Here is a 14,273-nt window from a genome sequence, read left to right as displayed (position 1 = left end):
GGACGCAGCCAATCCGGCAGCCGAGCGAGCGACCCCGTCCGTGTGTGTCTTTGACTTCTTTGACTTTTGTATCGCGAGAGTGACTAGAAAGCCGACACAAGCACCCAGAAGAAAAAAAAGAAGGACGGTAGGCAGGTGACTGACAGCTTGACAAAATGGATTGAAGCACCAAAAGAAAAAAAGAACACGGGTTTTATCGCAACCTGCGTCAATCACGTCTGGAAATAGACAGATTGGGGGGGAAAAAGGCGATAATTGCCTCCATCTGCACATTTGCCATTTGAGTTCTTAAGAAGCCACCTGGGAAGCAGTCGGATCAACTTTCCGTCGTCATGGCAACTAAGGACGTCGAAGGCCCGTGCTCGCTCATGCTTCGGTTCGGGTTTCAAAACGATGTCTTGCTGCCACCTTGTGGCCAATACGTTGTACAGCCAAACTTTTAATAAAAACAATACTATTTTTCAAGTATTTTAGTATTGTAATATTCCATAACATTTACTAGTGCAGCTAAAATATGTTGTCAACAAAATGCATAATTAACCAGCGAAAATAGGCTTAAATATACAATGTTAAATCATAAATAATTATTACTTATGATATAATATCAGATATAAATAAATACATTATAAATATATTAAATATAATATAGAATATTAAATTAAAAATAATAATACGGAATTACAGGATGTGTTGAGTTCATTTTAAATATGAAATATTTTTTGGGTTTGTTTTTAGGGTCCTGTGATTGACAGGCGATTTGGACCGTTTCCGCCACTTCCGTTTTTCGCCAGCTGGGGGCGATGTTTGCCCAGTACAATTAAAAGAAGTGCACCGACTCACCCGCTGTGCTTCATGTTGGGCGGCTTGTCCATGCGCACGGCCAGTTTGATCCTCAGTTCCACGTCCTGGCTGTTCTTGGGGACTTGCATGGGCTGGAAGTGGGCCTGCTTGGGCCCGTTGGCAGTGGGCTTGAGGAGCACCTGAAAGGGAAGCGGTCACCCACGAGTCGCCGCTTAGCCGAGACGCTTTGAAAAGGTCCACAAGTGGGGGGGGACTCACTCGGCCCAGCTCCTTGTCTTCCAGGGCCAGAACGCCGGTGCTCTCCGTGAAGAGTTTGACTTTAACGCAGGGCAGCGGGTGCGTGGTGACAAAGTCGCCCTGCGTGGCCCACCTCAAACACACAAACCACAAAAAACGACAACTTGAGCGTTCCGAGGTGAAGAGATGGCGGAGGAAATACTGGCGACACGTAAGGTGCGCCACCAGGGGGCAGCGCAAACAAGGAAGTTGAGCTCACTGAGGTCTGGAGGCTTCGGCTTGGTCCGTCTGCAGCTTCTCGCCTCCTTCCACTTCCATGGTGCAGTAGACGATCCTGTTGGGAGCCAGCGACTTGAGACCCTGCACCTCCACGATCACCACCTGGACCAAAGGCCAAAGGGATGGCAAAAGGGCTCACGCGGAGAATGGCTTTTTCCGGCTGACCCACCTCCAGCGCGAAGGACAGCGAGACGTCGGCCTTGGACAGGACGTCCACGTCGTCGCCCAGGTCCAGGAAGGTGCCGCCGGCGGAGGAGCGCTTGAGCTTCTGCTTGAAGTCGGCTCCTCCTTTGGACACGGGGAGACTCTCCAGGTTGGCCATCAGCAGGTTGACGGAGGAGCGCAGCTCTTCCACGTAGAGTTCGGCGTCGCCCGACGCCAGCTCGGGGCACCGCCTCTCCTGCGGGACCGACAGACGGATGGACGGACGGGTTAGCGCCACGAGTTGCACCACGAGTTTTGAGAGCTTCCCACCTTGGCGATTCGCTCCACCAGCTGCAATCGTCCGTCCAACTCTCGGCGGATCTGCGCCGCTTGCTCGTCCGCGTTGTCCAGCTGCGAGAAGGGTGCAGGACAATTGGGACCAAAGAAACGGCGAGGTTGCTCAATTTGCCACCTATTTCCACCTGGCAGGCGTTGTAGAGCAGCTGGTGCTCAAACTTGCGCACTCCCAACACCAGGCGGAACATCTCGTAGAGCTGCTCCTTGCTGAGGATGAGCTCGGCGCCGAGATGCGGACGCTGGCCCCCCCGCCGCTGCCGCCGCCAGGCGTCCTCGTCGCCGCCGTAGATGGCGTCGTACTTGGCCAACCAGGAGCTCAGCACCGTCTCTTTGCTCAGGCCGTCCATTTCAGGGAGGCTGCGCACGCGCCGCTCGATGTTCTTCTTGAACACCTCGCGGAAGTCGTTGGCCGAGCAGCTGCCGCTCTGGACCATGCGGCACACGCGCTCGCTCTTCAGGAAGCCCTGACACACACACACACACACACACACACACACACACACACACACACACACACACACAAGGCGTGCACTTTTCAACTGTCACCAGGTAGACAATCCTGTGCCACTCCCTAGTGGCTGAAAGTGGAATTACACCCCGAATTGAGTTCCAACTGCATAAAAATCCAAATCCGGAACCGCAAACCTGCAATGGAGTTGTTGATTTCCTCTCTTTCTTTTTAATGTCGACAGTATACTTTAAATAAATAATTTATAAATGAAATGAATTAAGAGTAAATTCTCGCAAGATAAGCATTTTTCCCTTCTTTTGCTCCACCAAAACACATTTTTATTTTCACTGTCATCATTCTTGTCTTATGACAACTTTTGCTAGACGTACAATTTTGCACAAAAAAAAAAAAATCTCTTTTGCATTCTCCTGCTAAGATGTGACAGAGTTGGGCTCCACGTGACTGTCATTTGTGATGAAGAAGAGAGCGGCAGGACGCCTCGCCCCCTTTCCCGCTGCTCCTTTTAATTGCCCTTTTAAAATCCCACTCAATTATTTAGACGGCAGCCGAGTTAGGGAGCAAATTAAAAGGGACGCTAACGCTAAGCGCTAGCATCCTTCTCCTTGGCGACTCAGGGCCGCTTTTGCGCACTGCCGGAAAACTCCGACAACTAATCACGTCGACGAGGACAAACAAGATGACAAGCTGGAGAAACTCAAGAGTGTGAGAGCAAGCGAGCGAGCGACAGAGAGAGAGAGGCGGATGCCGGCCGGGCACGGCAAATGTCAAGCACCCGAAGTGCTGGCTGGACTCCTGCCGCCTTGCAACACTCAATTAACACTATGGCACCCGCGACTTCCGCGCGCAAATATCACCACCGGCCCGTTGGGGGGGACTTGGGGGGGGGTGCAAGGGTTGGGGCCTACCTCACAGTAGCTCCTGACAGCGTTGCAGAAGGCTTCGTCGGCTGCGATCTGCGTCTCGCCGTTGAGGAAGGCCTGAAAACGCTCCCTGGCCGCTTGCAGCTGCTGCTTGTGTACCTGAGGACACAGCCAGCAAGTTAGCCACGGCGCCAGGTTAGCGACAGCGCCAGATTAGCCACGGCGCCAGGTTAGCGGCGGCGTCAGCAAAAAGCAGCTTGAGCAGTGAGGTTTTGTTGTTTTTACAAATTGTTTTTGTCATGTCGGCGAGCTAAACGTTGGCCTCGTTGCTGTCGCGCCGCGTTTATAAACGTGAGTGTCGCATGCATCGCGTGATGCTATTCTGCCACAGGAGGGATGGAGGCATTTTTGAAAGCAAACAAAAATATTCCCCACAAGTGGAGAGCGGCCATTTCCTGCTATTGTTCCTTCCCACCTCCAGAGCAGGAAAGGTTTGCTGACTTTGGCCAAGGATGGTGAGAAGGAAAAAAAAAACAGCAGCCGTCATCATTATTTGAAGGAAATACAACGCGAATGTTGTCATCACGCTAACCACAACACCAAACAAACTGTCTGCTTTTGTCGATTTGGACACATCAAGAAAACTACTGCCCGTTGACGGCTGGGATAGGCTCCAGCACTCCCGCGACCCCCGTGGGGACTAAGCGGTTCAGAAAATGGATGGATGGATGGAAGAAAAGTCGCCAAGAGTGGCTTTCCTTTGAACACCGTTTACTAACCGGGAGGCGGAGCCGCATCCTCAGCGGGAGTATCGTTCGCCCCCCCCATCGTAAACTCGTGCATGCGTGCGTGTTGGTGGGCGTCGTTTTATCAGCAAAAAGCAGAAGCAGCTGCGCCAAAGCCCCAAGACAATGTTCCTCCGACACCAATGCGCCACGTTATGGAGCGCAATATGGAGCCATTCGCTTAGGCTAAGGAAGTGAGCGGCCTGGCGGCCAAGCGTTACGGAAATGGACTCCAACTGTCATTTCGTCAAGGGAATGCAAAACATCCACATGCTGCTTTGCCAAGACGGAAGCAATCGTCTCGCGACTATTCCGCTACGCTCAATTGCTTTTCTCAAAGTAGGCGCAAGGGAGACCAGAGCAAATGAAAGTTGTTTGTTTTGCTTGTTTTGAAGACAGTCTTCATGCTAAATTTGACAGTCAACTTCAAGTAAGCGCGGCCAACGATTGTGAAAATCCTTTGATGGCTAGCTCAATGGCGAGTTTCCAGAAACGCAAACGCTAGCCGTCGACAGAGCGCGACACCCTGCCGGCCGCCAAAGGTTTGGACTAATCAACACGGCCCACTAAATGAACAGGCACAGTTCTTTGCCTTTCGGATAAGCACCATCCCAATAACACGTCGACGATCGTTACCATCGTCTTTGGTCACAACGGACTGACTGCCGCGCAAAAAAAAGGTCCCGGAAGATGCAAAAGATGTTATTTGGTGATGGCAAAATGTCTTACGGGTAGCGACAAAAGGATGTCGCGTTACATCCGGGGCAAACGTGTCTTGATATTTACAAAGGAAAGCGTAGCAAAGCACCCATCCATGTCCGACATTTTGCGTAGTGAGGAAGATTTACTTTTCGAGTTGGCCAAGATGGCGGCGCCTGACGCGCATCCATTTGAAAGCAAAGTCGAGGCCTAGCGAAGGCTAAACGGTGCCGGCCAGACAACTTTGCCTCTTGCTCATGTTTGCTGAGGCGACTGGCATCGCTAGCGAGGCTCACGCCTGCTGGAAGAGCGAGCGAGCCGAGCCGAGCCAAGCTGCGCCGCGGGTGGCCCGGCGGGTCCAGGACGCGCGCCGCACGGCACCCACATTCTATCCACAAGCAGTTTTCCTCCCTCCCTCCCGCTGGGTCAAGCGTCCGTCCGTCTGTTAATTGAACTGCGCGGCGCGGCGCGCCTCGAAAGACTCCCCCATCCGCCCGCCCGCCGTCTGCGGCTCGCAGGCAGCGTGAGAGGCTGATTAACGGCGTCCGAGCCACAACACGGCGGCTTCTTTGCCGTCCGGCCCGACCGACTGCAGGTGGCGAGCGAGCGAGCGCTGTTTGCGTGGTGGGAGAAACCAGAAGTACAGGCAACAAGTCCAGAAAAAAGTAGACAGCCCCTCAGAAACAAAAACCTCATTTTTGTTTGTTTGTTTTTGTTACCGTTGAACGTCTTCACACTTTCGATATCCAGCATATTACGCGACAGCCATTTCTTCGTCTGCCAGTAAACTTCAGATGCTAGCTTGAAGCCCATTTGGAAGATGAATTGGTTGCTAGTTTCCAAGCTGCTTAACGTGCTAAAAAGCTAAAGTGTTGCCACCATGGAGCGTTTATACAAGTCGAAGAGAAAAAAAACCTGCAGCTGTTATGTGAAGTCACTGTAACTCGGACAACATTTCAAACGTACAATACTGTCCATTTGGGTTTCAAAGTGGGATGAATCCCAACAAGAAAGGAGCTTTCTGCACGAAAAGCACTCATGATGTGGTTGAAATGGGTGAAAGAAACGTCCGCCGTTGACTTGCTACGTGCACGTGACAATTAACAGTCAGGTTGTGTCAACAACAAAAAAAAGAGGACATTTTTCTGGGGAGGTTCGGTAGGCGCAGGCGGCGGGCTCGACCGACCGACTCACCTTCTGCTGCCGGCGGGCCATGTCGGTGGGCTGCTTGGCGTTGAACGGGTAAGCGATGCATCGCAGCACGAACACGTAGATCTGCAATTGCACTTTATGCTCCTCTTCCTCCCGCTGCACTCGCTCGCGTTCTCGCCTCTCCTCCTCTTCACCTGTGGAGCCGCCTCGAAGGTTCTGGTGGGCGCTGTGCCCGTCTCCGGCGGCGGCGGCGGCGGCGGGCTGTCCCTGCTTGAGCGGCGCTGTGTGCTGTCGCTGCCGGCTGCCATCCGCCCGACTCTCGGCGCCCGACTTGAGCGAGAAGGAACCGTCTGCTTTCGTGGCGGGCTCCCGGGCAACTTCCGGGTCGGACTCCCCGCCGGTGTCGTCGCTGGAGGACGGGTCCAGCATGGCCGCTCCGCTGCGTCGTCAACTCCCAGCGGGAAGCGAGTGTAGTTCTTCGCGGACTTTCGTGCTTCTTTGCTTACTTGAGTCGACGTGACGTGACGTGGCGTTACGCCGTGCCGCGGCGTTACGCCGTGCCGCGCTCGTCCGTCGGTCGAGGCACGTCGCGAGGCAGCCGGTAGGAAGTGGCCTGCTTCGACTCCGTTGCGTGGAAGCTTCGGTTTAGTCGCTTCTCCTTGTCCGCGCAGTGTCGGAATGGAGGCGCGTGCACGCCACGCCACGCCGACGCACAGGTGTGCAACCTGTGGCTGCAGACATAGATGCGACGAGAGTCGCGAAGAGGCTTCACTCTGAGCGAGTCAAGGCACTCGCCTGAAAACAAACGTTCGAGCGCCGCCGGCCCCCCACCGCCACAAAAAGTCACATTTTTACGAAATGGAGACGATGGTGATGGTGTTAAGAGTCATCTTCGCGGCTCGGCTCAGTTTGGGGCGGCGAGCGGCAGTGTTTGCCGAGTGTGCACAGACCTCTCAGCTGCCATTTATAGAGCAGCTATGCACACAACTGCATTTCAGTACAGTGAGCGAGCGCGCTGCTTATCATGGCGCTTTGGGACGCGCGCGGATAATGACGGATTGTTTGGAAAGAAATCTTCACGTGTAGTGGAACAGCAGCCTCCAGGTCATTCCCAAGACGCTTGCATACAGTCAAACCCTCTCCATCACAGTTCGCAGGTGAAAAGGCACCAAACAGAAATACCTTCCTGCTGAAATACACCCATTTTGCATTTTGGAAGGTCTTTAAAGACACTTTGAAAACAATTTCAACACATTTATTGGGTTGAAATGACAGAAATATTGTACCGATGCTGTGTGACAATTGTAATGTTACCCCCAAAAAAAATCTGGACCTCAAGTGAGCTGCGTCCACTGTACGTTGGACAATTTCTCCAACTCTTGTTTTTCCCCCTGTCTTTACTACTATGGCGTTCCTACAAAAAGGATGAGTTAAAAAGCAAGGAATCAAACTCAAAATACACATGGTGACGCACCCGTCAGCATGCGTCACGGCGCGGTGGCGTTCGACTGCGGCGCCCAATGGGGATACGTATCCAGAGAGAACAAAGGCACGCCCCAGGTGCTGACGGCCAACACCACTGCCAAGAGGCCGATCACGTTGGCGCCCAGCCCCGCCTTCACCTGCAGCGACGCGACAGGTTGGGCTCCAAAAGCAAAGTGGCATGAAAAACGTTTGTCGCGCCGCTCACCATGTCCGCCACGCTAAAGTGTCCGTAGGCGAAAACCACGGCGTTGGGAGGATTGGACGCCGGCAGCAGGAAGGAGAAGGACGTGCACAGCGTGGCCGGGATCAGCAGGGCCAAGGGGTTGATGCCGATGCCTTCCGCCTGCATGGGATTTCAGGCAAGGCAAAGGTTGTTGTTGTTGTTGTTGTTGTTGTTTTCTTTCCCCCAATATTGTGTGTGTTTGTGCCCACCAGCGGCGAGAGGATGGGCAGGAAGATGCTGATGGTGGTGGCGTTGCTGGCCAGTTCGGTTACCGTGGTGACAATGATGCAAGTCACGGTCATGGTAGCCAGTGGCGGGAGATGGCCCAGAGGGGACAGAAGATCCGAAACCCACTGGGACAAACCCGACTCCTACGCACGCACAAACACACACCTCATTAGGTCCACCGAGATCTCTTTTCATAGCATCATTAGCAGATGTAATGAACTGCATCTTTTAGCGTCGGCGTTCCCCTCACGAATATGCAAATGAGGCTTAACGGACCTCAAACGAGTCTGACTGCTTTCGTTTGCTTACCGCCTGCACGCACGCACGCACGCACGCACGCACGCACGCACGCAGCGAGCTCGCTTCCTCTAGCGGACACCACAGGAAGTACACCACGCGCACGACAACAAGCTAGCAACAGATAGTCAATTCTCTGTCAAGACAGAAAAAGACACACCTTTGTACCTTCGGCCAGGGCGAAGCCTCCTCCCACCAAAAGACACACTTTCCACGGCATGGAGGCCTGGAACTCCTCCCAGGAGATCATGCTCTCTGGTGGACAGCCAGCGTCAGCGCCACCCTCGGCTCCCATTCACACGTCTGAACGCGTGCACGCGCGCGCGCTCACCATATGGGCGGCTGGGTCCGTGGGCGGGCACCAGGAAGAAGAGAAGTCCCAGGACCAGAGCCACGGTGGCGTCGCTCACGTGCTCGGCGTGACTGCGAGGAGGCCCAGACGAGCCGCCGTCAGCCGCGTAAAACGCCTCGGCGGCAACCGGCGACTCACCCGGGGAAGGCGGCGGCCCAGCCCGGAACGAAGCCCGGCGATCGCGTCAGCCACAAGGAGACCATCAGCAAGAAGACCACCTGCGTGAAGACCTCCTGACCGCTGAGCGCACGGAGAGGCGAGCCATGTGTCAGACCACGCCATCCGGACACCCAACGTGATACCATGCTCACCTGATGGGTCCGAGCGCTTTGTACTGGTCTCGGATGACTTTCCTGGTGGCTTGTTCCCTCTCGGAGCGCTCTCCTCGGCATCGCCGTAGCGACCCAACGCTACGACGGACGGACGACAGGTCAGTTGTTACGGCTAACGCTAAGCCCGCCCTTGGGTGCCACTCACTCGGAGCCGATGAAGAGCCAGCAGAGCCACGCCCACGTGAGCAGCAACACCAGCAGGCTGATGGGCAAACACAACGCCATCCAAGTACCAAAGTTGAGGCGCTCGCATTCGGGGTAAATCCTCCGGGACGGCCGTGAAAGAGAAGCGCATTTTGGAGCGGAACTCGCCACGTGTGCCACGTCGACAACTCACTGCTGCAGATACTCGGAGAAGATGAGGTTGGGCGACGTTCCCGGCAAGGTAGCGATGCCGCCGATGTTGGAGGCGTAGGCCACGCCGATGCACATGGCCTTGCCCACCATCAGGTCGCCGGGGAGCGCCGTCGCGCGCGCCACCTGCCGGCCATCATCGGAAATCTGCATTTTTGGGAAAAGTCAACCATGAAAGTCGTCCTGAAAAGCACCTGACTTGCCTCTGATGATGATGATGATGATGATGAAGCTCGTTCTGGCAGTTTCTGCTCATCCCTGGGACAAAGAAAGGAACATTTTGTTCTTCTGGATGTGCGTGCATGGCAAGAAAGAAGAAACACGTCAACAATACCTCGCAGCTTTGTTCTCCTCCTCAACATGGACCTCTGCATGTGACACACACGCACACGCATAAATGCAGCAGGCAAATCTTCCCAGCCACAAGGGGGCGCCGTCGCTTACCGTCCGGTCGCGGGTGACAGTCTTTGCGTCCCGGCTCGAGCGCCCCCCGGATCTGGCGGAGGACGGCCTCGGCGATGGGCATCACCATGGTAACGGCCGAGGTGTTGTGCACCCACATGGAGAGGAAGGCGCAGGCCGACATGAAGCCCAGCGTCAGGCGGGCCGGCTCCACGCCCACGGCGCCCACCAGACGCAGGGCCGTCCTGCGGTGGAGCCCCCACTTCTGAATGGCGGTGGACAGGCACACCACGCCCACCAACAGCAAATGGAAGTCCCTGAAGTACGCCGTGGCCACCTGAGCGAGCGACACGCAGCTGCTATTTCCTCGGCGCTTTTTTGGGCCAGCGAGAGCGGGAGGGTGACCTGCGATGACGTCATGATGCCAAACGCTGGAAAGAGGACGGCGGGGAACAAGGCGGTGATGGGCAGCGGGATGACTTCGGTGGTCCAGAAGACGGCCATCAGAAGAAGAACGAAGGCGCAGCGCGACTCCTGAAAACACAAGAGCCGAGCGTGGGAATCACATTCTTTGCAATGTGGTGCAATTGCCGCTTGTGGCCACCGGACGGCAAACTGACAACCGCACTGGGAAATGGGCCAAAAAAAACTTTGAGGTTTCTCCCAACGCACAAGGATGACAATGACGAGCGAGCGAGCGATTGCTTACCTTGGTGGCGACGAGGAGAGGAAGAGGAAGCAGCAGTGGCGGCGTCACCACGATGAAGAGCAAACGCCGATAGTTGCGCAACTTGCTCCACATCCTGCGCTTGGCTTTGTCTTCGTCAGGAGAAGAGAATGAGATTGTGCCGCCGAGGCGTCAGTCAGCTCCAGTCATCGGCGCTTTGTCTTCCCCGCCGCTTATCTTCCAGTTAAACAGTTGCCAGCCAGCTCTGGAGCCCATGACCTTTGAACAAAAATCTCTCTACATTTCTTCAAGTCAACGTCGGTGTTTGCTCTCCGTCAAGTCGGTCTTGCGCCAACCAACAATTTGGCCATCGCGTCTAATCATGTGTCAAAAATAGAGCGGGACCCCCAAAGAGGCCCGGCGGGGACAAAGACCGCCCGCCCGCCCGACAAAGCCCCCACGGCTTAGCGCACACAATAGCCAGCGTCAGGCGCCCATATTTCACGTCCCTGGGCGGATCAACACTAGATATAAATCCGCCGCCCGAGTACGCAACTTTGCTCTTGGACGTTTGGACGGGAGACACGCTGTCAAAGCTCACAGGTAGGAAAGACATCGGACTGAAGTTTGCAAGATGCTGACCTGGCCTCATCATCACCGCGCTAACCGGAATGGGCGGGACACGCCACGACACGCATGCACAACATTCGCCTATAATCTGATTAGAAAAAAAAAAAAGAGCTCAAGGTGTAAAAGTGACAGAAAGGCTGAGGTCTTGCGACATGACACTGAGCCAGGCGCTTTGTTCCGATCGCAGCGAGATGAACCCGTCGGACGACGAGGACGAGCAGCTCAACGCTTGTGTCATCCAGCGCGACATCCTCCACGCCTGCTGCCAGACCTTCATCAAATCGCCCGCCAGGTAAAGCAACAAAAAAGCGACTGCCCATTTTTTTGGGGGGTGCGATTGACTGAACCGTGCCGTCAGCTTATCGGCGAGTACGGAGGAGAACCTGCGAGTGTCGGCCGCCATCGAGCAAGGTAAGGCAAAGAGGGGCCTGTGGGAAGGCCGGCGGCCCGTGGCCCGCGGCCCGTGGCCCGTGGCCCGTGGCCCGCGGCCCGTGGCCCGTGGCCCGTGGCCGGCGGCCCGCGGCAGGCTCACCTGAAGATGTTGCTCTGGCCACGGCGACCAGGGGACCTGTCCACGCTGAGGAAGCTGCCGAGGCGCCCGGCGGCTTTCCGGGAGGCCGACGGCGGCGGCTGGCTGCCTCTCCACCGGGCCGCCTGCCAGCCCAGCCTGGAGGTGCTGCGGACCGCCCTGACACGTGAGCGCGTGCGCTTATGGATGAGTCATACGTGTGCGGCGCGCGACACATTTGCCGCCGGCGTGCCGCGACCGCTTTGACAGCTGAGCGACGCTTGTACGAAAATAACATCTGATTCATATTTGGCGAGCGCGTCGGGCTCACCTGCCGGGTCGGGGCAGCTGTGGAGGCTTGATGGCTTGACCTTTGACCCCGACAGTGGCGGGTGAGCTGAACCTGGACGCCCGGACGGCAGAGGGCGGCGAGACGGCGCTCACCTTGGCCGTCAAAGCCGGCCACGCCCGCCACGTCCGCGCACTACTGGAGAGCGGCGCCCGGCCCGACGTGCTCAACGCCAAGAACGAGTCGCCGCTGCTGCTCGGTAACTGTCGATGGATCCGTGCGGTCGGGGACTGACGAGCGGGCTTGAGGACCTGCCGGTGGAGACAAAAATCCCAAGTTGGACATTTGATTTTTAATATAACGGTTTTTTTTTTTAACTATTATTATTTTGATATCATTTTTTTCATATATAATTTGATATGATTTATTATATAATAAATATTCATATATTTTCTAGAATTCAAGCTTTCTCAGAAGAAACAACATTTTAAATAGGAACTTTTTTTATGAACAAAATGGACCTTTTACATCATGCTGATATTTGTCAAATGTTTTGCCGTTGCCGTGGCCGGGCAGCCGTGCGCGCGTCGTCCTACGAGATGGCGAGTGCGCTGGTGTCTCGCGGCGCTTGGGTGGAGCAAGTGTGCGGCGAGAAAAGGACGGCGGTGCACGAGGCGGCCCGGACGGGCCACGTGGACGTGCTCATGCTGCTGCTCCGTAACGGAGGACGCGTCAACCACAGAGACATCAACGGCGTCACACCGCTCGCCGCCGCCGCCGAGCGAGGCCACGTGGCCACCGTGGAGATCCTGCTCAACTGCGGTAATGGACGCGCGCGGCTGCAATCCGGACGCGTTGCCGCTCATGTTACTGCTCCTGACGCTCTTCAGGCAGCAAGGTCAACTCTCAGGCGTGCAACGGCGAAAGCGTTCTACAGGACGCGGCCGGCTCGGGCAACACGCCTTGCATTCAGCTGCTGCTGGAGAACGGCGCCGACCCAAACCTGCACAGCGCCACCGGACATCTGCCCATACACAAGGCCGCCTACGTCGGACACTACGAGTCAGTGGGTGGTGGATGGATGGATGGATGGATGGATGGATGGATGGATGGATGGATGGATGGACGGACGGACGGACGGACGGACGGACGGACGGACGGACGGACGGACGGACGGCTCACCGGTCAGACAGACTGCTCACCGGTCAGACGGACGGCTCACCGGTCAGACAGACGGCTCAATCCGACTCTGCTTGGATGGACGTTTGTCTGCTCAGGGCGGTGAAGCTGCTGCTGCAGGTGACCAGCAAGCGGCTCCTGAAGGAGGGGGGCCTGAGTCCGGTGCACTCGGCGGCCGAGGGCGGCCAGAGCCGCTGCCTGTCGCTGCTGCTGTCGCGGGGCTTCGACGTCAACTACCGCATGAGCGGCCGCAACTCGCAGAACTACGGCGACATGCGGCGGAGCGCCCTCTTTTTCGCCGTGTCCAACGGCGACCGGGAGTGTGCGCGGGTCCTGCTGGCGGCCGGCGCCAAGACCGACCTCGACCCGCTCAGCTGCCTGCTGGTGGCGGTGCGCTCGGGGCGCCACGGCCTGGTGCGCATGCTGCTGGAGGCCAAGGCCGACGTCAACCGTCACTTTAGCGTGGTGAGCGACACGCTCTTCCCCACCGCGCTGCAGTACTGCCTGAAGGACCCGCCCATGATGAGGATGCTGCTCAACGCCGGCTACAAGGCGGACAGCTGCTTCCGCTGTCACCACCACCATGACGACGACGACGGGCACCGGCCTGAGGACGACAAGAAGATACCCGTGAGTGACTTTTTCCTCTGGACAAAGTCGGACGAGCGGTAAAGGGCCGCCTGGTGCGCTTTGCAGTTCTGCGACTTCATGAGTCTGAGCTGTCTGACGCACTTGGCGGGCCCCGTGGTGCGCACCCTGCTGGACTACGTGGACCGCGTACGCATCTGCTCCAAACTCACAAGCATCCTGGAAAAGCAACCAGAGTGGACGCAGATTTGTAGCCTACTCGGTCAGTCGCTGCGTGCGTGCGTGCGTGCGTGCGTGCGTGCAGCCTTCAACCGGTCAAATACGTGATGGCACACACATTGATGTTTGTGCGTAGGTAGCCCTCGCTCGCTGTCTCATTTGTGCCGACTGCTGATCAGGAGACGTTTGACCCTCAAGCGACTGAACAACGGCGAGATTATGAACTCGGACGTTTTCCCGCCTCGCCTACGAAGCTTCATCTTGTACGGCGAACACGAACCCCTCCTGGGGGGAGAGCAAGCGTGAACAATTTGGTCAAAAGAAAAATCAGCTTGTGAATTTGGACAAGCCTCCATCATCTTTATTGTGCTCAACGTTTAACTTGCGTGGTCACGAGGGCAACTTTTATAGCGACACGTCAGGCTGCGATCGCAAAGGTCAGATGGAAGCTCTGTGTGTGTGTCTGTGCGCGTGTGTGTGTGTGTGTGTCTGTGTGCGTGCGTACAATGAATCCTAACACAGGCTCGTTAACTTTCATGAGTTCTTTGTGGAAAATGTGTACGTGGCAGAAAATGACCTTGATGGTTTTCGCCACATTCTGTGCAACATGTGTGTACAAATTGTGCGTGTGTGTTTATGTCATTGTCAATTTAATCATGACATGAATGTTGCTATTCGTTGAATGATCTGCTCTGGCTTCATTTGGTTCCCGTACTTACCTCACTTATACTCCA

General features: G+C 55.9%; 3 protein-coding genes across 7 annotated transcripts in view; 1 reads left to right on the top strand and 2 right to left on the bottom strand.

Annotated features, from left to right (window-relative positions):
- cadps2 (Ca++-dependent secretion activator 2) overlaps positions 1-6,501 on the bottom strand; it is a 29,850-nt gene extending 23,349 nt beyond the window's left edge. For all 5 annotated transcript variants that reach the window (XM_037253831.1, XM_037253835.1, XM_037253832.1 and 2 more), the window contains exons 1-8: positions 5,829-6,501; positions 3,196-3,309; positions 1,944-2,282; positions 1,792-1,872; positions 1,487-1,717; positions 1,298-1,419; positions 1,060-1,171; positions 841-980 (exon numbers count right to left, since the gene is read on the bottom strand). In XM_037253831.1, the coding sequence (XP_037109726.1) occupies positions 841-980; positions 1,060-1,171; positions 1,298-1,419; positions 1,487-1,717; positions 1,792-1,872; positions 1,944-2,282; positions 3,196-3,309; positions 5,829-6,215 (1,526 nt within the window). In that variant the 5' untranslated portion in view covers positions 6,216-6,501. The remainder of the gene's footprint in view (positions 1-840; positions 981-1,059; positions 1,172-1,297; positions 1,420-1,486; positions 1,718-1,791; positions 1,873-1,943; positions 2,283-3,195; positions 3,310-5,828) is intronic.
- A 518-nt stretch (positions 6,502-7,019) lies between these two features.
- Positions 7,020-10,610, bottom strand: slc13a1 (solute carrier family 13 member 1). Its single transcript, XM_037253941.1, is given in 12 exon segments — positions 7,020-7,408; positions 7,477-7,614; positions 7,704-7,865; positions 8,180-8,274; positions 8,351-8,442; positions 8,510-8,611; positions 8,683-8,781; positions 8,849-8,968; positions 9,041-9,255; positions 9,482-9,796; positions 9,865-9,993; positions 10,169-10,610. Coding segments are annotated over 12 exon segments (1,695 nt in total). The 5' UTR covers positions 10,262-10,610; the 3' UTR covers positions 7,020-7,273.
- Positions 10,611-10,908: 298 nt separating this feature from the next.
- asb15a (ankyrin repeat and SOCS box containing 15a) lies at positions 10,909-14,005 on the top strand. The gene is made up of 9 exons (XM_037253280.1): positions 10,909-11,048; positions 11,115-11,167; positions 11,320-11,451; positions 11,651-11,812; positions 12,130-12,375; positions 12,444-12,615; positions 12,831-13,362; positions 13,429-13,582; positions 13,676-14,005. Exons 1-9 carry the CDS (start codon positions 10,909-10,911, stop codon positions 13,843-13,845), a joined length of 1,761 nt encoding a protein of 586 aa, XP_037109175.1. The 3' UTR covers positions 13,846-14,005.
- The last annotated feature ends 268 nt before the right edge of the window (positions 14,006-14,273 follow it).

This window comes from Syngnathus acus, chromosome 6, assembly GCF_901709675.1.
Source record: "Syngnathus acus chromosome 6, fSynAcu1.2, whole genome shotgun sequence".
Taxonomy (NCBI): Eukaryota; Metazoa; Chordata; class Actinopteri; order Syngnathiformes; family Syngnathidae; genus Syngnathus; species Syngnathus acus.
This window is presented reverse-complemented; position numbering and strand designations above follow the sequence as displayed.

Excerpts from the sequence above, each read along its gene's own strand:
- asb15a (XM_037253280.1), top strand. The coding sequence starts at position 10,909 with ATGACACTGAGCCAGGCGCTTTGTTCCGATCGCAGCGAGATGAACCCG. Across the intron at positions 12,376-12,443 it reads GGAGATCCTGCTCAACTGCG|GCAGCAAGGTCAACTCTCAG; the intron begins GTAATGGACGCG and ends GACGCTCTTCAG. Across the intron at positions 13,583-13,675 it reads GCAGATTTGTAGCCTACTCG|GTAGCCCTCGCTCGCTGTCT; the intron begins GTCAGTCGCTGC and ends GTTTGTGCGTAG.